This window comes from Carcharhinus amblyrhynchos, chromosome 14 (assembly GCF_965287045.1).
Source record: "Carcharhinus amblyrhynchos chromosome 14, sCarAmb.v2.hapA, whole genome shotgun sequence".
Classification (NCBI taxonomy): Eukaryota; Metazoa; Chordata; class Chondrichthyes; order Carcharhiniformes; family Carcharhinidae; genus Carcharhinus; species Carcharhinus amblyrhynchos.
Window position 1 is genome coordinate 3,093,481 of NC_137337.1, and position 23,507 is coordinate 3,116,987.

General features: G+C 44.4%; 1 protein-coding gene across 1 annotated transcript in view; it reads left to right on the top strand.

Annotated features, from left to right (window-relative positions):
• The window catches only part of brf1b (BRF1 general transcription factor IIIB subunit b), a 350,927-nt gene that overhangs the window by 322,058 nt on the left and 5,362 nt on the right, over positions 1 to 23,507 (top strand). Inside the window, exon 16 of the mRNA XM_080202172.1 lies at positions 22,368 to 22,419. Within this exon, the coding sequence (XP_080058298.1) occupies positions 22,368 to 22,419 (52 nt within the window). The remainder of the gene's footprint in view (positions 1 to 22,367; positions 22,420 to 23,507) is intronic.

The following is a 23,507-nucleotide window of genomic DNA, read 5'->3' on the forward strand; positions in this document are numbered from 1 at the left end:
ATCAGGTTCCAGGGATTTATCTACCTTGATATGCTTTAAGACTGTCAGCACCTCCTTCTCTGTAAAATGTACACTCCTCAAGACATCACTATATAGTTGCCCAAGTTCCCTAACATTCAAGCCTTTCTCAACAGTAAATACTGATGAGAAATATTCATTTAGGATCGCACCCATCTCTTGTGGATCCACACGTAGATGACCTTGTTGATCCTTAACAGGCCCTATTCTCTTCCTACTTACTCTTTTGCCCTTCATGTATTTGTAAAAACTCTTTGGATTCTCCTGTCTTATCTGCCAAAGCAATCTCGTGTCCCCTTTTTGCCTTCCTGATTTCTCTCTTAACTGTGGTCCTACATCCCCTATACTCTTCCAGGGATTCACTTGATCCCAGCTGCCTATGCATGTCATGTGCCTCCTTCTTCTTCTTGACCAGGGCCTCAATATCCCAAATCATCCAGGGTTTCCTACTTCTACCAGTCTTTTCGCTTGTTCTATGCCCAATCCTGCTCCACCTGCCTGCTGCTGGTATCTTCCCCTTAGAGGCTATTCCGCTCAACAGTTTTATTAATATCACAAGTAGGCTTACATTAACACTGCAATGAAGTTGCTTGAAAATCCCCTAGTCGCCACACTCCGGCGCCTGTTCAGGTACACTGAGGGAGAATTTAGCATGGCCATGCGTTTCACCAGCACGTCTTTCGGACTGTGGGAAGAAACTGGAGCACCCAGAGGAAACCCATGCAGACACAGGGAGAACGTGCAAACTCCACACAAACAGTGACCCCAGGTCAGAATTGAACCTGAGTCCCTGGTGCTGTGAGGCAGCAGTTCCTCTGTGTTGCCCCTAAGAGAGTTCTATTGGAATTCCTGGGTGGTGATCAGGAGAGAGTTATCACTTGGCTGATTGTTATATTTTCAGAGCCCTAACCAGTGGTGTAGAGGCCAGGTTTGTGCTGCTCCATCTGTCACTTTCCCCGAAACAGCCCCCGCAGATGGAATCCAGGGACCTTCCCAACCAGCCAGTTCCTTGATTGTTTGTCTCCCTGAGGCTGACTTGCTGAAGTTGTTTTGTCGCTTTGTCTCCTCACTTTGGAAGGAATGAAATGTTTTTGATGCTTTTAGTGTTTTGGTATGATATAATTTCTGCTGGCTCCTCATATATGCATCTTTCAAGAGACACCATTACTCTTGAGTGTAATGAGAGGAGCAAATGAGATATAATGGCCTATGAGATGGCTGTCTAGAGACTGACTGGTTGCAGCCCATGTACTTTCCAGGTTATTAACCATGTCTGAGTGTTTAGAAAAGATGATCTCATTAATGCAAAGATCTTTCCAGGGAGATTCCATTGAAAATTCAACACTTGCAAGGAATTCTCTTTCTTTCTCTTTTCTTTTACAGATTTTTTTCTTCCCCTCTTCCTTAACTGTCTTGCTTCCCTTTTCTTTGTAGTTTGCAGTAGTTTCAGAGTCTTTTCTGAAGCTGCTGACTTTTACCATCCATCCATTGCCTCAACCTTCCCATATATTTATAACCTCCTGCAGCCCTTAAAGCCACAAGAGATCTCTGTGTTCCTCCAATTCTAACCTCTTGCAGAAACCCAATTTTCATTGTTTGACCATTGACAGCCATCACTTCAGCTGCCTGGATCCCAAGCTCTGGAATTCCTTCCCTAAACTGCTTTGCCTCCCTCGCCTTTAACACATTCCATCAAATCTGTGTTTTTGACCAAGCTTTTAGTCACCTTATCTGTGATAAGCTTGTTGTCAAGTTTTATCTGATTATGCTCCTGTGAAGCACCTTGGGGTGAAAGGCGCTATATCAAAGCAAGTTGTTATTGTTGTTGCGGGGGGGCGGGGCGGGGGAGGCGCTATATCAAAGCAAGTTGTTATTGTTTCGGGGGGAGGCGCTATATCAAAGCAAGTTGTTATTGTTGTTGCGGGGGGGAGGCGCTATATCAAAGCGAGTTGTTATTGTTGTTGGGGGGGAGGCGCTATATCAAAGTGAGTTGTTGTTGTTATTGTTGTTGGAGGGGAAGGTGCTATATCAAAGCGAGTTGTTATTGTTGTTGAGGGGGGGAGGCGCTATATCAAAGCGAGTTGTTATTGTTGTTGGGGGGGAGGCGCTATATCAAAGTGAGAACGGAGTTGAGGAGGAACTTCTTCACTCAAAGGGTGGTGAATCTCTGGAATTCTCTGCCCGTTGAAGTGGTGGAGGCTGCCTCGCTAAATATTTTTAAGAAGCGGGTTGATGGGTTTTTGATAAGAGAGGGGATTAAGGGTTATGGGGAGAGGGCGGGAAAGTGGAACTGAGCCACGACAGATCAGCCATGATCTTATTGAATGGCGGGGCAGGCTCGAAGGGCTAGATGGCCTACTCCTGCTCCTATTTCTTATGTTCTTATGTTCTTATGTTCTTATGTTCTTATGAGTTGTTGTTGTTATTGTTGTTGGAGGGGAAGGTGCTATATCAAAGTGAGTTGTTGTTGTTGTTTTGTGGGGGGGGAGGCAGTGGCAGTATCATTTTCATACATCACCCAAGTGGACGTGTGAATCAGCATAGTTGGCAAGCATTGAGCTTCAGAAGGCACCATTACTGAACCTAAACCGTTCTGGGGAGAGCAGGGTCTGCCAAAGTTCAAACACCTGCCTACTGGGTATGTTATTTATTTGACTATCACATAAAGTCTGCAAGTGTACTAGCCAGTGAGGAACACTGCATAGTGTACACACGTGTAAAGATTTCCTCTCAAGGTAATCAGGCCAATTGGAATATCTTAGTAAAGAATGTCAAGACCAAACACAGGAGATTTATTAATATGGCACCAAGGATATAGAACCTCAGATAACACAGGAACACCTGAAATTGACAGACAGGGAAAGGCCCACACCATGAGACTGAACTTTTCTTTCCTTTCCTAGCACCCTCCCTAGCCCACCACACAATCAGGTAATTTTCTCAGAGACAAAAAGCAGAGAGTAAAAACCTGGATCAATAAAAGGGAAAAAGTACTGGCAAACCTCTCCAATCTCCAAGGGCAATCAAATCAGTTCAGATGATGAAACTGTGATTGTGACAGCAGAGGTTACGGAGGGATTTAATAGATATTCAGAATTAGGGAAGGTTTTTATAAGATAAATTAGGAACTGTTTTCACTCAAAGAAGGATCAGAGAAGACAGATTGAGATAATTGTCAAAAACATTAGCAGGGAGATGAGGATTTAAAAAAGTGTACAAGTTGTTGTGATTTGGGATGTTCAAAGGGTGTGGAAACAAGTTCAAACGTGACTTTCAAAAGGGAATTGGATAAATGTTTGAAAAGGAAAATGTTGCAGGTCTTTGAAGAGAGAGCAGGGAAGTGGGACTATTTTTTAAAGACTGGCGCATGTATGATGGGCCGAATGGATTGTTCTAAGCTGTAAGTTTCTCTGATATTGCAAACTCTGCCCTGTCTCAGATGAGCTAGTTTAGAACAGACCAATGTTTCACACCTTGAGCCGATGTGGCTCACATTCTGACTCCAGTAACCAACTGAACCATGAGGACTGAGTGAACTAGGGGGTATGAGGGAACTGATTACTGGTTTTGTAATGATATCTCTTCAACTCCCTCATTATCTAGCTTAGCAACACTACCAGAATTATTCGCTGATTGCATTTATATCATCACACCTACTACTGCTGCAGCAATATGTAAAATATCCAACAACAGACCTTGAAAGATTTGGTGCCAGTCAGAATTCTTGGTAAATTCTTATTTTCATTAGTGGAAATTGGGGGGGGTGGGGTAAATGCACTCTGAAAAAATATACATACTGGCACTGCAAACCCCAAATCAGTTCCGCCCTCCTTCCATCTATGAAAGATGATGGTCGTGCAGCAAACAGTCCGTTTCAGATGGGGTATCTCCACACAGCACACATTTGCTGATCGCTAAAGGAGCCAATCCTGGGAGGCAGCTTGTCCCACACATGCTGCACATTTTGGGTTGTATTCAGCATTGGCGTCTGTTGCCAAACAACTATAGCCATTGGTCATTGTGGTGGCACATGCCAGGCCACAGGAGGTGTTGCCATTTTCCTCTGACGCCAGCTAGTGACTCCCAGCTACAAACATCCCAAATAATACCCTCATTTTATGTGAGAAGAGGGTGAGTTTAAGTGAAGAACCATTTAAAAGTGTCCTGTTTTAGGACTAGGGGGCACAGCCTCAAGATAAAGGGGAGGCGGTTTAGAACGGAGTTGAGGAGGAACTTCTTCACTCAAAGGGTGGTGAATCTCTGGAATTCTCTGCCCGTTGAAGTGGTGGAGGCTGCCTCGCTAAATATTTTTAAGAAGCGGGTTGATGGGTTCTTGATAAGAGAGGGGATTAAGGGTTATGGGGAGAGGGCGGGAAAGTGGAACTGAGCCACGACAGATCAGCCATGATCTTATTGAATGGCGGGGCAGGCTCGAAGGGCTAGATGGCCTACTCCTGCTCCTATTTCTTATTTTCTTATGTTGTGGGTGTTAATGATAAGGACGTTATATTTGTGTCCATCCCCAGTTAGCCTAAGAAAGTGGTGGTAAGCTGCCTTCTTGAACCCTATGGTTAGTTGATATAGACTGACGCTGAGTGTCTTGCTTACAATCACAGAATGCTGTCGGGAACACAGATTTTATCCTTTCTTTGGCCCAGTTTCTGACCTGTTTTTACTTTTGATTTTCCCTTTAATGTTCTGAAGTTTAGTGATGTGTAGTGATAGTTTTCCCCGAAATGTTTTCAAATTATCTAGTAACTTGCCTGGCAGAGCAAACCCCAGATAGTGAACTCAACACTGCATGCTACACTCAACAGTAAGCTCTTTATATCTGGTGTAAAAGCCCATGACATACTGTTACCCTTTATGGACTTGTGAGAACCTCCATCATCCCCACCTTATAATCCCATGTTTAAACATCTCTGTCCCCCTCTCTGGCTGACCAGATTTTCAACAAATGTGTAGTGGTCACCGGCCAACTGGACTAGAATTTGGAGCAGTCCTGGTTAAGATCTGTGCTTCTGCAGTGATTTATATGGCAGAAAGTTACAGTCAGTTTCCTGTCTGACCTGCAGCTGAGTAAATGGGTTTCACCACAAGATAGTGAATATTCAGGGTCTGGTGTATTGCTGTATTGGAAGGTACAAATTCTCCTTTAAAGTAACTCCTAAGCAGAGGTAGACAATGCCATTGCAGTGAACACCATCAAGTTATATCTGAGTGTACTGTATTAAAACCCTGCTCTATTTTGAATCACTGTACCATGTGAAGGATGGGCTGTGCTGGGAGAGTTAATATGCCAGAGAAATAGGCTTCAATGTGAGAGTTAATGTGGTGGGATGAGCTTCGATGGGACAGTTAGCAGAGTAAAGTTGGTTTTCGATGAATCAAATGGCTTTATTCCTCCCTGACGTTTTTTAAGTGTTGTTAATTCACTGAAGTGCTTTGAGATCTGAAAGATATAAAGCACTACATAAATAGCTCACTTCCTTCCAGCATTTTTAAGGTATTCATTGGAATTGACAGCAGAGATTGTATGGATGAGTACTGCATGACCGTGTTTTAACCTCCGCAAATCCAACAGGTACGGTCTTGAAGTGGAGTGGTGTAATTCATTGATTACTATTGGTAATTAAACTGAAAGCAGCTTGCATCATGAACTTTGGTGATACAGCCCAAATACTGGCAGTAATAAAATCCTGCGGAATTGGATTTGGGGGCATTTGAATACCTATTACCTCCTGCATGGAGAATTAGTGGTGAAAATTGAGCAGCAGCAAGATTGATCCCGAGGGAGTAATTGAGCAATTGAAATGGTAATTGTGTCTGTGGTTCAGCAGTCTGTTTTCATCGTAACCAGGCATTTAAAAAAAATTGCAGAATATGTTTCCTCAATTCTAAATTGATTAATGCTTTTGTAGTCATCTAGTTGTTAGTGTGAAATAGAAAACATATTTACTTGATGTCCAATGTCAAAATCAAACAATACTGAATCAGTTATGGTGAGGGCAGAGATAGAGTAAATTTCCCTCTACACTGTCCCCCATCAAACACTCCCAGGACAGGTACAGCACGGGATTAGATACAGAGTAAAGCTCCCTCTACACTGTCCCCATCAAACACTCCCAGGACAGGTACAGCACGGGGTTAGATACAGAGTAAAGCTCCCTCTACCCTGTCCCCCATCAAACACTCCCAGGACAGGTACAGCACGGGGTTAGATACAGAGTAAAGCTCCCTCTACACTGTCCCCCATCAAACACTCCCAGGACAGGTACAGTATGGGGTTAGATACAGAGTAAAGCTCCCTCTACACTGTCCCCCATCAAACACTCCCAGGACAGGTACAGCACAGGGTTAGACACAGAGTAAAGCTCCCTCTACACTGTTCCCATCAAACACTCCCAGGACAGGTACAGCACGGGGTTAGATATAGAGTAAAGCACCCTCTACACTGTTCCCATCAAACACTCCCAGGACAGGGACAGCACAGGGTTAGATACGGAGCGAGATTCCCTTTTTAAAACTTCAAAATGTATTCACGAATCCTAATCAGTGTCTCCCCTGAGCAATCAGACAGTTTAAGTGCAGTTCAGGCACACTTTGGTGCTGCCCACTTAGACAAATTGCCTCCACAATCCACAGGGTGTAATGTTCCCTGTGGTTCCTTTAGCTGTTTGCCATTTCCCTCGCACCCCTGTGGGTTGCTGTGGGTGGGTTTTTAACCTGTTGAAGGTACTGTGTAAACAGTCTGTGGAAAAAGTGAACTGTTGATTGCAACATGAAGAAGCAGCCTGTTCCCAAGGGAGCAAACCCCAGAAATAGTTGCCTCCATCAGGATAGGAGACATATTATGTTTTTATGTCCTTATGTTCATACATTGAAGGAAGCAAAAATAAATAACCCTTTGTTTTTGAAAGACTGAAGGAGAAACTCACATTTCTGTAGCATCTTTCACTACTGCAGGATGTTTTAAAGCATTTTGCAGCCAAGAAAATACTTTTTGAAGTTTAGTCATTGATATAATATAGGCAGCCAATTAGCACCCAGCAAGATCCCACAGCCAGCCATGACCAGAGATTGGCCAAGACACTGGAGAACTCACCTGCTCATTTTTCAAATACTGCCCATGGAATCGGACTGTCACCTGAGAAGGCAAATGGAACATCGCGTTGGTATCTCATCTAAAAAGAGGCACCACAAACAATGTGGTAGTCCTTTAGCACTGCCCCCAGAATGTCAGCCTGGGTAATGGGCTCAATAATAAAAGCAGAAAATGCTGGGAATACTCAGCAGGTTCACAATATCTGTGGAGGAAGGAGCAGAGAGAATGTTTTCTGTCGATAATGAGGGATTATCAACCTGAAACCTCCATTCCACAAATGCTGCCAGGCAGGCCTGCTGAATACTTACAACATTTTTGTTCTGATTTTAGATTTCTAACATTCACATTAATCTTCCTTTGGCTAAATTTCCTGATGACACACGAAATACGGTGTCTTCCGAGCTACCTGTTTGCTCCAGATTCAGCTGAGCTAGGTGTGTGGCTACGGAGAGGGAGAGAGGGAGAGGATAAAGTACCGAAAGGGTGAGGGAACCAACAAGAAGATGATCGATGATTACTGGAAATTATTAGTTGCAATCTTTGTGCACGGGAGTCAAAGATGATCCTGTCTGACTGAGATTTAACAGCTAGAGAAGGCAGCACTTTGCTGATTGATTGGAAGTGGCAGCTTTAGTTAGATGAACTCTCTCCTTGCTTCTATCGACCATCTGGCTGAGAGACACGTGGGCCGCGAAACGGACAGGGACTCATTAGAAAATTACAAGATTTCTTCAGGCCTCTTTCCGCTCTTTCATTTCAACCAGCAAATGCTTTATTTCAGCTGCGGTATTCTGTTGTTTGTGATCATCTCTGTGTGAAATAATTGATATTGTTCCTGTGTTCATCTGCAGCTCCTTTTCAAGTGCAAATTTTGCTCTTGTGGCATTAAATAATGGAGATTGGCATGCGAGGGAGGGGAAGGGGGGAAGGGGATGTGGTGGTGAGGGGCCAGCAACACACCACATCCCGAGCAGGATTTAACCCTACAGACCCCTGGTGCCTGCTGGGCTACTGGACATGAGAAGGGGGGAAAGTGCGGTAAAGACAATCACTTACGAGAGTGAGGACACATAACAAATGCAAGGGCTTGTCAGCCCTGGGCCATCTTGTTGGCCATGCAACAGCTTATTAAAGGAAACAACTCACATTTATATCACAACCTCAGGACATCCCAAAGCACTTCATAACCAATAAAGTACCTTTGAAGCATTGAGACTGTTGTAGGAAACGCAGTGACCATTTTATTGCACAGTAAGATCTCACCAATAGCAGAGATAACTGTTTGTTGAGGGATAAGTGTTGCCCAGTATGCCAGGCAGCGGTCATCATGTCATGAGTCTTTTTACATCCACTCGAAGGCATTGATGGGACCTTGGTTGATGCCGCATCCTTCCCTTTTACAGAACATCATGTTGTACGTTCACTTTGGCTTTGCTTTATAATGCCAGATTTTGAGCATTGTCCTTTGGGCATCATGTACATAGGGTAACACCCACAGCCAAGCAACCAGCATCTCACTGTAGATCAGAATATTGCTCTGGTATTGGCTAGGCCACCCAGTTCTTCACCTCAGCACAGACACAACGCTGACAGAGGTACAGCACACTTCACCTACCACTAGTGCATAGTTTCTCAACATCCTGGACATTTCCTGCCTCTGGCCTTCTCCGTAATAAACCCCCAAATACAGGTCGACATCTTAAACTGGGGTACCAATAAAGTAGTGGTTCCATCACCCGGTTTCCAGTACCTGATTAAGTTGCAGATGTTCCTGATCTGGCTGTATTGACTCCTGTTGAAAAATGTCTGTGAGTGGCTATCAGATGAGAACAGGATAACACACTGCTGTGATGATTTCCATGATCAAATATCCCTGGGGTATATTGCCCATCTCTCTGATGCCTGAAAGTATTTTAGACAGGTACTGCAGGAGTATCTCCCCCCATCCCCACCCTCTGTTTAAGAGAATTTTAAAATGAACACTCTCTCCATCAGCGCTGTCGATTGATCAGTTCAATGCTCCTTTTATGAGCAACTGACAAGGCGAAAGGTTGGTGAATCTTGTCCTTTATCCAATCTTGATTACTGTTTTGTTAGTGAGATTGCCGCTTTTGTTTGTAAGATCAAAAGGTGAAATGATTTCCTGCTTCCAGTCTGCTGATACACTGATGTGAGTTGTTAGCTAATGAGAGCTGGCTCCTGTTGTAACTGCACACAATTCACATCTCTATGTGGGGCTATTTCCCCACACACAGCTCATACTGCAGAGCTCAGCTCCCACACCCCACAACACCTGTACAAGCTGATCTGTAAACTCTCCTTCATCTCTTGCTATAAAAGACCCTGACTGCAATTTCTTTGTGAGAAGTCTCACAACACCAGGCTAAAGTCCAACAGGTTTATTTGGTAGCAAACACCACTAGCTTTTGGAGCACTGTTCCTTCGTCAGGTGAGTGGTATAACCTGATGTTGTGAGACTTCTTACTGTGTTTACCCCAGTCCAACATCTCCACATCATTCCAATGTCTTTCCCACAGAAGGTATTGACACGTGCTGTGGCACGACTACAATTTAATAGTGGCTGTTTTCTGGTTCCACTTCAGAATGGCCACTTTTTAATGTGCTAACTCAGATCATGAACATGGTAAGCTGTTCAGTCATGGGGCGAGCATCACAACCAAACCCAAATCGGATTTAAACTGATCACCTTGTGTGTATATCTTAATGCAGTAACCTCTGTGCTTTTTGCTCTTTTATGGATTATGGCTATGGTTGGCAAAGCCACCAGTTGTTGATCATTCCTGATTAACCCTGAGATGGGAGGACAGTTGTGTTGAGGTAATGTCACTGGAAAAATAATCCAAAAACCCAGATTAACGCATGGGGACATGGGTTCAAATCCCACCACGGTAAAGTTAATGAATCAATAAATCAGAATTTAAAAGTTATTGTGACCATGAAACCAGACGATAGTCTCAATAACCCATCCAGTTCACTTGTGTCCTTCCAGGAGGGAAATCTGCCATCCTTATGTGGTTTGGCCTGCCTGTGACTCCAGGCCCACGTCAGTGTGGCTGGCTCTGAAATGGCTGAGTAAACCACTCAATTGCATCGAACCACTGCAGAAAATTCAAAAAGGAACATGTGGATCTTGCAGTTCTGACTCTGTGTACGTGCAGCAGGCAGCAATGGTTGGGTTGTGAAGTGAGATGCGATTGGTATGTCCTTGCTGACCTGTAAACTCTCCTTCATCTCTTGCTATAAAAGACCCTGACTGCAATTTCTTTGTGAGAAGTCTCACAACACCAGGTTAAAGTCCAACAGGTTTATTTGGTAGCAAACACCACTAGCTTTCAGAGCAGTGCTCCTTCGTCAGGTGAGTTAGCCACTAATTTCCATGTAAGGGAAAGTAACAGTTGTGAGATCCATAGAATCCTTAGTGCAGAAAGAGGCCATTCAGCCCATTGAGTTTGCACCTACTCTGCAAAGGAGCATCCCACACAGGCTTAATCGCTGCACTATCCCCATAACCCCGCACATTTACCATGGCTAATCCACCTAACCTGCACATCTTTGGACTGTGGGAGGAAACTGGAGCACCCGAAGGAAACCCACGCAGTCATGGGGAGAACGTGCAAACTTCATACAATCACCCAAGGCTGGAATTGAACCCGGGTCTCTGGCGCTATGAGGCAGCAGTGCTAACCACTGTGCCACCTTGCTTAGTGGCATGTTCTGAGGTTGATTGCTACCCATTGTTGAAGTAGAAAGCATTTGACTCTGCTGGATTCCGTATTTAATCTGAGCTCTGTCAAAGTGTCATCCAGACTCGAAATGTTGACTGTATTCTCTCTCCACAGATGCTGTCAGACCTGCTAAGATTTTCCAGCATTTTCTGTTTTTGTTTCAGATTCCAGCACATGCAATATTTAGCTTTGATCTAACTGTTCCCTTGCCAAATTAGAAAATTGATCCAGTTACATACAGAGGGGTGTTGGACTATGGAATAACTTTGCTATGGAGAGTGATTGAGGCAGAGATTACTGCTTTCAGTTAGAGTAGAAGTAAATGATGCTGCAAGGACATTGGGATTGGGTTAGCATTGCTCTGGGCTGGTTGCTGTGCGGTTAACCATGATTTTAATATTCTGTGCTGAGGAAGCTGGGGCTGGGAGTCAGTAATGGGAGAAGGAAAAACTTAATAGGTGTAATGGAAATAAATATTACTAGGTTTATATGAATGTTGTTAAATTTGAATAGATTTGCCTATGATTTAATATGACATAAAAATGCCCCAGAGAAGATACATGTGACAATGCATTCACGCAGGAGGCTTGAATAACTTTATCAGTCTATCAGTCCTCGAGTTGAAATAGGGAAATGTTCTGTTGCATCACTAATCCACACTGGGTTAGCTGATCCCTTTCAAAGCGATGGGAGGAGCTAGACAATCATCCTGGGCTCAACAAAGGGGAAAAATGATCAATGTGTGCTCCAACTGCTCAGGAAGTACAGACCGGAAAGCACATGTGTAGATAATCCAAGTCTTGCTTCTCTAAGTTACACACTACCCTGACATGGAACAAAATCAACATTCCTTTAATGTTGCTGGGTCAAAATCCTGGAACTCCCTCATGAAACAACATAGAAACTAGAAGCAGGAGGAGGCCATTCGGCTCTTCGAGTCTGCTCTGCCATTCATTTTGATCATGGCTGATCATCGAATTCAATATCCTGATCCCCCTTCCCTCCCATATCCCTTGATCCCTTTAGCCCCAAGAACTAATTTCTTCTTGAAATCAGACAATGTTTTGGCCTCAGCTACTTTCTGTGGGAGTGAATTCCACACATTCACCACCCTCTGGGTGAAGAAATTTCTCCTCATCTCAGTTCTAAAAGGTTTACCCCTTATCCTCAAACTCTGACCCCCTAGTTCTGGACTCCCCCACCATTGGGAACATTCTTTCTGAATCTACCCTGTCTAACCCTGTTAGAATTTTGTAAGTTTCTGTGATATCCCCTCTCTTCTAAACTCCATCTCTTCATATGACAGACTTGCCCAGGAATCAGCCAGGTAAACCTTCGCTGTACTCCCTCTGTAGCAAGGACATTCTTCCTCAGATAAGGACGCCAAAACATTATAGCCTAACTACAACTAAATAGTTTGGGATGGCAACTCACCACCATCTTCTCAAAAGCAATTAGCATTGGGCAATAAACATTAACCAAGTCCTTTGAAAGAATCAAAATGAATCAGGTTAGGATTAGTCCCTGTTATTAAACCATCCATAGTTTGTCCATCCTGATGGAGCTGCTTACCCATAAAGAATGGCCACATGGGAAAGGAATTAGACTGAGGAAGGTTCCAGGAGGATGAAGGAAAAAACCAAAGGGATAGTGGAATATCCTTAATGAGCTTGTGTTCAGCCTCTGTTGGCTTTATCAGCTCCATGCTAACGCAGATGGTAAGGCTGTAAAAGGAGGATAAAGAGTGAGAAAGAGAGACTGTCGAGGTCACAGCCGTACAGTTGGGATGAATTGGGGGCAGCTTCCATGTAGAAAATGAGTTTTAAGATCGCTTTAGTGCAGGTGTTACACGTTTCAGTTCCCAGGCTGGTTTTTGCTTGATTTCCCTTCTCCCCTTGCTGCACCAGCTGTCTTTATATCACTTCCGTACGGCTCCTTTGTCTTTATAACAGGTTACAGATTTCTGTTTGTCCATGTTTGAACACATATTTGAATAAGTATTCACTTATTCCTGCATCGCATGGCTGAGTAATCCTTGGGCAGAATGTCGACAGGTTTCAGAATCCTGATGGCACACTGGCTTATCTGAGTGTTCAGTCGTGTTAGCATGGTGAATCGAATGGTTCAGTATAGCCCCATCACAATGCGCCTCATTAGTAATGCTGCTTTACAGAGAGAAAGAAATTGCATTTCTAAAGTGTTTTATCAAATCTCTCAAATACTCCATGTACAGTGCCTACTTTGAGAATTATTACTGCGACCACCAGTGGCAGCTGCCTTGTACACGTCATGCTCCCACAAAATGCAGTTCAATGGGTGCTCGGTTAAACCTGTTTCAGAAGGTTGGGGGGTTGTTTACCAGAAGCTGGGACAACTTTCCTACTCATCTTTCTATGTGACTTTGAGTTCTTCTGTGTCCCTCCTAAGAGGGCAGTCAGGAATCTCAGTGTAATTCCGCATCCAAAAGTCAAAGCCTCCAACAGTGCAGCACTTCCCCAGCACTGCAAGGGGAGTGTCAGCCTGGATTTTGTGTTCCAACTCTGAAATATTTTGCAAAAGTTAATACATGGGGAAGTGATGATACAGTTTCTTTTCTTGGTCAATTCTCCTTCTCCCTTCCTCCAGGAAGAAACATTCATGATGGCACTGGAATGAGGCGACTTCTTGCGAGTTCCCAGCACACTCTCTAATTCTATCTTTCACGCTTGTTCGATGCTTTTAAAACTCTAACTCTTATAAACTCTCTTACAATGCTTTCTCTCTATAACTGCAACACTATATTTTGCACCCTCTCCTTTCTTCCTCCTCTATGTACTCTGAACGGAAAGCTTTGTCTGTATAAAGCACAAGAAACAATACTTTTCACAGTATCCCAATACATGTGACAATAATAAAATCAAATCAAATACCATCCTATAGTCCCACAGGAGTCCCTTGTTCCCCAGTGCTGTGCTCGAGTGTCCATTCTTCATTTGTGTGAGATTTGACTGTGAAATGGATTATCACTCTCTGTATGACTGGCAGGGATCTGCACCATGAGTTTCTGGACAGTGAGGGAGAATCCTGGCCTGATGTACTCTCCTCTTGTCACCCCACCCCGGTACAGAAGGCGACCCCAGCTGAGAGAGCCTATTACAGCATAGGGCAGCAACGAAATCTGTGACTCCCCTGATCTGTGACTAGCTTTAACATAAAGAGTTGAGAAAGTGTTTTAATCGGCATTTTCTCTTGGCCTGGCAGGTTTTGTTGCAGTGAGATGTTTGCCTGTAGCTTTCTCAAACATGAATTTGCAAGTGAACTACAAAAGGATGCATGGTGCATAAATTACACTCATTACTGATTCCTGAATTGCTTCAAACTCCCTTGATATTCTCTCCTGTAACACCCAGAGGGAAAGGACTGGGCCCTCAGCGTGTTGCAAGCCTGCTACAGCCCAATTTCTGATGCCAGCTGGAGTTTGAGTGTATTACAATCTTGAATACACTTCTGTCTCTTTCTTAGTGTGCAGTTTTCCTCAGTCCCCAATTCTTCCCAGGTGTTATCCCCCTCCTCGAGATTTCTTCCCTTCCTCCCTCCAACCCCTCAAGCATTCTCAATTGTCACTCCTGAACTTCTTACTGAGCCTCCCCCCCTCCCGTGTCCACCACCTCCCCCACCCCACCCACAGCAATCCTAACGTGCCCTCTTCACCCACCCACCTTGAGCTTTCTCTGGCTCACCTTCACCCCCTCCCCTTCCCGCAGCCCACACTTTTTTTCAGCTGCGTAGTTGGATGAGTTTCTGGATGGGTCGTTGTGGACATCACAAACAGTCCAAATCTCACTTCGCTTAATTCATTTAGAAAAGAAAGAACTTGCATTTATAAAGCACCTTTTGTGACTTTAGGCCATCCCAATGTGCTTGTAGCAATGATTAGATAATCCATTTTTAGTGATGTTGTTTGAAGCATAAATATTGGCCACACACCTGCTGTTATCCAGAGTATCTGAAGGGGCTGAATGGCTCACTTCTGTTCCCAGGTCCATTTGAGAAAGCAAGACAATGCCTTGGTTTAATATTTCACCCAAAAAACGAGGTGAAAACCCTGTGGCCTCTGCCTCAGAGGTGAGTGTGCTTTGCGCTGAACTGTGGCTGCTGCATTCAATTTCCCATCAGAGGTTGCTGGAATTGTGATCCGGAATTGTAATCCTGAGGGTTTGGTGGGAACTGACCTCGCCCTGCATTTTGACTGGGATTTTATTTCAAGGTTCCCAACAGTTGACAGCCTTCCTGAATGCCAGTGAGTGGACAGTATCTCGCTGAGGATTGCTGAAATCCAGACAGTTACATTGCTGTTTCATGAGCCATGTAAAACTGCTAAAACACTGATCCACTGAGACCACACGGAAGCTTGTTTGCCTCTTTCAAAAATGTTTCACTTTCACCACCTGCCCCCTCCTCCAACCCCCAGCCCTGGTCCCGTGAGGGAATCCCTGAAATGCTCAACTTCCATTTACAAATCCCAAACATCCCAAGAGCATTGTTGCTGCTCAGAGGTGTTGGAGAACAGCAACAGATTCTTCATTCTATTTGATACATGCAGTTATTCCCTAAAAGGCTGAGGAGGGATGCTTTCCCTCAATGCGACAAGGGAACTGACCTGGATAGGCAGCACCTTGCCCTGCTGCAGCTCTCACAGAGGCTGAGAGAACAGATTCTAGTTTTAAAACCTTCCCCAATATGAAGCCAATCCTTTGCTGGGTATCTTTTTAAGGGAAGTTTAAATAATTAATTTCAATTCTTACCATCGATCTCTTGGGGCCAGGTAATATCCCCTATACTCCCCCGCCCCACCCCAGATGTGGTACATCAATGTTCTGCTGGAATAGAGGGTGCGTGAGGAGGTGCTACCATCAGTGACTGAGTGGGAATTCCTGTATGCAGCTAGACTCCAGTGAATCTGGGTCCCCTCCCTCTCATCCCTCCAGGATTACACCAGAAGAGCCACAGACTGACTGGAAAATCTGGCAGTGCTTCTGAGCCACTTAGCAGGATCCCTGTTCTCTAGGTGAGTTAACTTGGAGCTCTGTCAGTGGATATTCCAACAGATTAGCTGAGTGGTGGGAACATGTAAACTCAAAGCTGTGTTGTAAGCTGATCCCAATAATGCTAGGGGAGGGGAGGAAACCAGCAGAGTCCTTTCATTATCTTCCTGTGACTGCTGTAGGGATTGGGCTTTTATAAATGTTGATTTGATTTGATGTGATTTATTGTTGTCACATGTTTTGGGATATCGTGAAAGTTTCTTGCGTAATATAGAGACAGCATACCATTCATAGAGAAGGAAATGAGAGAGTGCAGAATACTCGTTAGAGTTTAGAAGAATGAGGGGAGATCTCATTGAGACGTATAAGATGATGAATGGGATGGATAGGATAGAGGTGGAGAGACTCTTCCCGCTCAAAAAAGACAGTAGGACTAGGGGGCACAGCCTCAAGATAAGGGGGAGGCGGTTTAGAACGGAGTTGAGGAGGAACTTCTTCACTCAAAGGGTGGTGAATCTCTGGAATTCTCTGCCCGTTGAAGTGGTGGAGGCTGCCTCGCTAAATATTTTTAAGAAGCGGGTTGATGGGTTCTTGATAAGAGAGGGGATTAAGGGTTATGGGGAGAGGGCGGGAAAGTGGAACTGAGCCACGACAGATCAGCCATGATCTTATTGAATGGTGGGGCAGGCTCGAAGGGCTAGATGGCCTACTCCTGCTCCTATTTCTTATGTTCTTATGTTCTTAGTGTTACAGTCATAACTAGGGTATAGAGAAAATGCAAGGTAGGTCCATTCAAAAGTCTGATGGCAGCTGGAAAGAAGCTGTTCTTGAGTCAGTTGGTACGTGACCTCAAACTTCTGTTTTTCCTGGTGAAGGTGGAAGAGAAAATGCCCTTAATTATGCTGGCTGTTTTTCCAAGGCAATGGGAAGTGTAGACAGAGTCAATGGATGGGAGGCTGGTCTGTGTGATGGACTGGGCTTCATTCACAACCCTTTGTAGTTCCTTGTGGTCTTGGGCAGAGCAGGAGCCCATACCAAGCCATGATACAACCAGAAAGAATGCCTTCTATGATGCATCTGTAAAAGTTGGTGAGAGTCATAGCTTAGTCTTCTGAGAAAGTAGAGGTATTGGTGGGCTTTCTTAACTATATTCTCAGTATGGGGGGACCAGGACAGATTGTTGGTGATCTGGACACCTAAAAACTTGAAGCTTTTGATCATTTCTACTTCATCTCCATTGATGTGGACAGGTGCATGTTCTCCACTACACTTCCTGAAGTTGACGACTATCTCTTTTGTTGACATTGAGGGAGAGATTATTGTTGCCGCATCAGATTCTCTATCTCTTTCCTATACTCTGTCTTGTCATTGTTTGAAATCCGACCCACTACGGCGGTGTCGTCAGCAAACTTGAAAATCAAGTTGGAGGGGAATGTTGGCTGAGAATGTAATTAAAAGAAATGCATTGCCTCAGATAGTTCAACAATTGCTTCAAATTTAAAATTCTCATCCTTAGATTTAAATGTCTCTATTCCCTCACCTCCCTTTCCCAATCTTAGTACTGTGCCGATTCCCTTCAAACAACCTCTTCATGTCCTCCCCTCCTCTATGTCCTGCCAGTTGAGGATGTTTCTCAAATCCCTCAGTCCTCCTTGCCTCCTGCGTGGCCCTCCTTTACAACCCACTTCTTTCGCCATGTTTTGGTCGGCCCTGTTAAAATCTTCTTCAGTTCATCATCCATTTCTTTCCCTTGTGCTCTGTGAAGTACACTGGGACTTTATTTTACTACTATTATAGAGAGTCTCTATATGCCATTGGTGGTAGTTGTTATCAGAACTGTCCAGGTGAATTAGCACAGAATGGCAAATGGCCCAAAGTCCCATTCACCTGATGAAGGAGCAACGCTCCGAAGGCTAGTGGCGTTTGTTACCAAATAAACCTGTTGGACTTTAACCCAATGTTGTGAGACTTCTTACTGAGTTTACCCCAGTCCAGTGCTGGCAGCTCCACAAAATGGCCCAAGTTACCAGAGGACAGGTGATGCCAGGTGAACTGTACCCTGGCAAGGCTCTCAGCCATCAGGATAGAAAGAGAGCATGATAATGGGAATGGGTTTACATCAGGCACACAGCACTGTGTCTCAGCTTGATGTCTGTTCCAGCTATTGCACAGTGGGAAGCCAGCAATGTACTTGAAACAACTGCAATCATTCAATCAGGGTGGTGGGTTTCTTTTAAAACAGGTGCCACATTTCTCTGAATAACTAATTTCCTAAGAGATTTCCAATTAGATGCTGCTTAGACTTGTAGGTTAGAATTATAGAATTCCTATGGTGAAGAAGGAGGCCTTTTGGCCCATCGAATCTGTACCGACCACAGTTCCATTTAGGCCCTATTCCCATAACCCCATGCATTTACCCCACTAATCCTCCTGACATTACGGTCAATTTAGCATGGCCAATCAACCTAGCCCGCACATCTTTGGTATGTGGAAGGAAACCAGAACACCCGGAGGAACCCACGCCGACACAGGGAGGATGTTCAGTCTCCACACAGAAAGTGACCCCAGGCTGGGAATTGAACCTGGGTCCCTGATGTTGTGAGGCAGCAGTGCTAGCCACTGTGCCAATATGCCACCCTTTCAACAACAACAACTTGCATTTATAGACCATCTTTCATAGGGACATCATCAAACAGAGAATTTGATACCAAGCCATGAGCAGATGTATGGGGACCAATGACTAAACTCTTGGCCAAAGAGATAGGTTTTAATGAGCATCTTAAAGTAGGAGAGGGAGGCAAAGAAAGCCTTATATTTATATATTGCCAGTTAAGTACTTTGAAAGTTAGTTAGTTTTGTAATGTTTAACACAGCAGTGCATTTGCACAAAGCAAGCTCCTATAAAAAGCGATGTGCTAATTGCCAGATCATCTGTTTCTGTGAAGTTGATTCAGGGATAACGTCTGTTCCTCTTCAGAATTGCTGTTTGGGACCTTTTACATCTATCTGACGTAGAAACTAGAAGCAGGAGTGGACCATTCAGCCCTTCGAGCCTGCTCCATCATTCATTTTGATCATGGCTGATCATCAAATTCAATATCCTGATCCTGCCCCCTGCTCACATCTCTTGGTCCCTTTAGCCCCAAAAGCTATATCTAATTTCTTTTTTTTATTTGATTTGATTTATTATTGTCACATGTATTAGTATACAGTGAAAAAAGTATTGTTTCTTGCGTGCTATACTGACAAAGCATGCTGTTCATAGAGAAGGAATCATAGAGTGCAGAATGTAGTGTTACAGTCACAGTTAGGGTTCAGAGAAAGATCAACTTAATACAAGGTAAGTCCATTCAAAAGTCTGATGGCAGTAGGGATCAGACAATGTTTTGACCTCAGCTACTTTCTGTATCGTGATTGGAGAACAGATTTGGTTTAACATCTCACCTGAAAAATGGTCCTTCCTACAGATTCGTCACCTGACGAAGGGGCAAACCCTGAAAGCTTATGAGTTTACTATCAAATAAATTGCTTGGACTTAAACCTGGTCTTGTCAGACTTCTTACTGTGCCCACCATATTGGCACAGTGCTGGTCCTTGTCATCTCCCTCCCACCACCACCACTGCCCCCCACCATATTGGCACAGTGCTGGTCCTGTAATCTCTGTTCCTCTGACTCTTCTACAGCTTGAGCTACTCTTTGTCGCACCGATGCACTAGAGCAAGCCAGCTGTGGCCCTGCATCCAGTGTGTGTATCAGGGGTGAAGCTCAGTGGAAAGTGCTGCTTCTGTGTCCAATTGTGCACTCCTTTGTTCATTCCCCATTATTTGCTCTGTGCTGATGTTTCTCCATACATGCCGCCTGTCAGCTTTTCAAGCCTCCTGATTCAGAAGTCGTTCTTTTCACTGCAGCTTATCAATCAATTGGAAGGACAGGTGACAGCTCATTTTGCCAAGCATTCTCCACTGCCGATTCCACACAAACTTGAAGCAAATTCTCTAAGACCATCTGGTGCTTTTAGAGAATCTTGGATGCAGATAGTTACATTGCTGTTAGTCCCCAAATAAGCTGTTAAAAAGCAGCTCTTAGCTTTCCCTAACAGAGTTTTCCCGGGGCATGGTCACCCTTTTGCCTTATTGGAACATTCTCAGCCTCTGACAAAGGCTGGAGCTGCTGTTTAGAGGGATGGAGAATGTGGCAATTTGAACATTACCGTTCACCTCTCAGGGTTTGGGAATAGGGAGTGGAATGGAAGAGCTGGCGAACTTCACTTGGGATTTGGGATTTCACTGGGATATGCTGTCTCACTTTGTGTACGTTACAATGCTCTGCAATGTCACTGTTCTCATGTTATTCATATGTACACGGGTAAGGAAGCTGAACACAGAGGAAAAGACAATAAAACCACCTCAGAAATATTCACCAAGAAATGTAAGCATTCTGTGATGGCCAGCTTCAGATGCACCTCTGAAAACAAGATTCAGTTCCTAGAAGCATTTATATTACACCTTAATATCATCATTGCGGGCGACCAGAGAAGCATGGCATAACTTAGATTTCTAGTTGGGTTTGATTCGGAGTAAAGCTCCCTCTACACTGTCCCCCATCAAACACTCCCAGGACAGGTACAACACTGGGTTAGATACAGAGTAAAGCTCCCTCTACACTGTCCCCATCAAACACTCCCAGGACAGGTACAGCACGGGGTTAGATACAGAGTAAAGCTCCCTCTACACTATCCCCATCAAACACTCCCAGGACAGGTACAGCACGGGGTTAGATACAGAGTAAAGCTCCCTCTACACTGTCCCCCATCAAACACTCCCAGGACAGGTACAGCACGGGGTCAGATACAGAGTAAAGCTCCCGCTACACTGTCCCCCATCAAACACTTCCAGGACAGGTACAGCACAAGGTTAGATACAGAGTAAAGCTCCCTCTACACTGTCCCCATAAAACACTCCCAGGACAGGTACAGCATGGGGTCAGATACAGAGTAAAGCTCCCTCTACACTGTCCCTATCAAACACTCCCAGGGCAGGTACAGCATGAGGCTAGATACAGAGTAAACACTCTGCTGTTCTGTGGTACTGGACCTGTGTGATCGAGGGGCTTTGGGCAAGAGAGAAGAATGAAATGTATCCACACACACAAATCAATTTGCTTTTTAAACTGGAAACAACGAAACGACTGATAATCTGCTCCACAATTAAACAAACTGCCACAGGCCTTTCAGATAACCTTGGAAATTAATTATACAATGAAGCAGCAGTCCTGAGGAGGCCTGGACCTCTCCGATCTATCACTCTGTGTTATCCAGTGTGCCAGTCTGTGCCTGTCTCTCTGACAGCAGCAAGGAGCAGTTCCCCTCATTAAGCACAGATCATTTCCTAAGTGAGTTAATTAGGAACTAGTGTCCCTCAGGTCCCTTTGCTTTGTAGTTTCTCTGATACTGTGTGAACAGGAACTGCCAATCACTTCAGGAAAATGCAATCTCCACCTCAGTTTGTCCTGCAGAGATGAATGTTGTGCTCCTTTCCCTTCTCACTGGGATGGACCAAATGCTGGCCTTCTTGTGCGAGTCCACATGGTGACTATCACTGGATGTCAGTGAAAAACATTCAGTTCTAATGCAAGGCCACAGACAGAACCATTTGTCTAGTTTCTCTCCTGTCGATGCTGCAAGACCTGTTCAGCACTTTCTTTTTTCATTTCAGATTTTCAGCATGCACTGTAATTTGATCTGGTATTACTGTAGTAACATCTACGCAGCACTTTTACCCCTGCTTACTGTCCCCACACAATACAAATCCAGGCTTTAAACCCAACAATTCCACTGCATAAAAGCAAAATACTGCAGATGCTGGAATCTGAAAGAAAATCAGAAAATGCTGGAAAATCCCAGCAGGTCTGACAGCATCTGTAGTGAGAGAATAGAGCCAATGTTTCGAGTCTAGGTGACCCTCATTGCATGCCTGCTTTACCTTCCATTTGACATTCTCCATAAACTCCAAGCCATGCCAAGCTCTGCTGTCTGTAACCTGACTCACATATGGTCCCCTCACCCATTATCTATGGGCTCAACGACAGGCATTGATTCCCAGTGCCCAGTTCTGAAAATTCTTATCCACGTGTGCAGATTGCTCCAATGAAGGCCATTCCTACATAAACTCTCAAACGGCAGCCCATCTCTCAATAAGCGACACTCGCATTATAAAATCACACCATTTCAGACATCCCTAATATAAGAACATAAGAACATAATATACTGCCTAATAGATTACTGAAAACACTCACCACACTTTGATTAATGGTCTTTTGGTTGTGTGTCTAAAGCTTATTCATTAGTGTGAATTTCTGGGCATTGGCCCTGGTTTAGTTTGAATAATGTTCTTTTCCTGCATGATTCAATCCAGTCTTTGGTCTTGGTCTGAGCAGTTCAATTGGAAAACTTATTCGCTTCCTTTTTATTCCAGGATTCGGCCGCTGATTTCTTCAGTACCTTCGAAAAAGCCAGCACTCGACCAGGTAACTTGCCCTTATTCAACTTTTGCTGCATTACTTAATTTAGACCCCTTACTTGAGAAATGATATACTGGCACTGGAGGGGGTGCAGAGGAGATTCATTAGATTGATTCCAGAGTTCAGAGGGTTGGCTTCTGAGGAAAGACTGAGTAGACTTCCAATATATTTATTGGAATTTAGAAGAATGATGGTGGGGGGGATCTTATAGAAACATATAAGATAATGAAGGGAATAGATAAGATAGAAGCAGGGAAGTTGTTTCCACTGGTGGGTGAAACTAGAACTAGGGGGCATAGCCTCAAAATAATGGGGAAGCAGATTTAGGACTTAGGACTTTAGGAGGAACTTCTTCACCCAAAGGGTTGTGAATCTGTGGAATTCCCTGCTTAGTGAAGCAGTTGAGGCTACCTCATTGAATGTTTTTAAGACAAGGATAGATACATTTTTGAATAGTAAAGGAATTAAGGGTTATGGTGAGCGGGTGGGTAAGTGGAGCTGAGTCCATAAAAAGATCAGCCATGATCTTATCGAGGGGCCAGATGGCCAACTCCTAGTGCTTATGTTCTTATGTTTAAATCAACTTTTCCTCCTCTCCTGATGTTATTGATTGTGAGATTGGGGCTTAGTTCAAAATTGTCCTTGGGGTTCAGTGCCAGTCCCCGTTGGCGTTCAGTGCCAGTCCCCGTTGGGGTTCAGTGTCAGTCCCCGTTGGGGTTCAGTGTCAGCCCCCATTGGGGTTCTGTGCTGTGATTAGCCTGTTTGAGGTTTGTAGTGTGAAGTTGCTCTTGCTATAGTTTATTATTGGGTTTACGGTTTGGTGTTGTAGTTCAGTGTTGGGGGGGGATGCTGCTTATTTAGGGTTGATGCTGTGTCCCAGTCCTTGTTGCACTCATCGCAGTGGGACCTCACTGCAGTGGGACTGCTCGAAGATGAGGAATCATTCCTTACTGTGAGCCCTGATAAAAAGGGGAAGGCGATGCTGGGGTGGGATAGAGTGGGTTGCGATGGGGTGCAGTGTGGTGGGTGAGGTGTGGAGGGGTGCGATGGGGCGTGGTGGGGTGGGGTAAGGTGAGGTGAGGGAGATGGGGTCA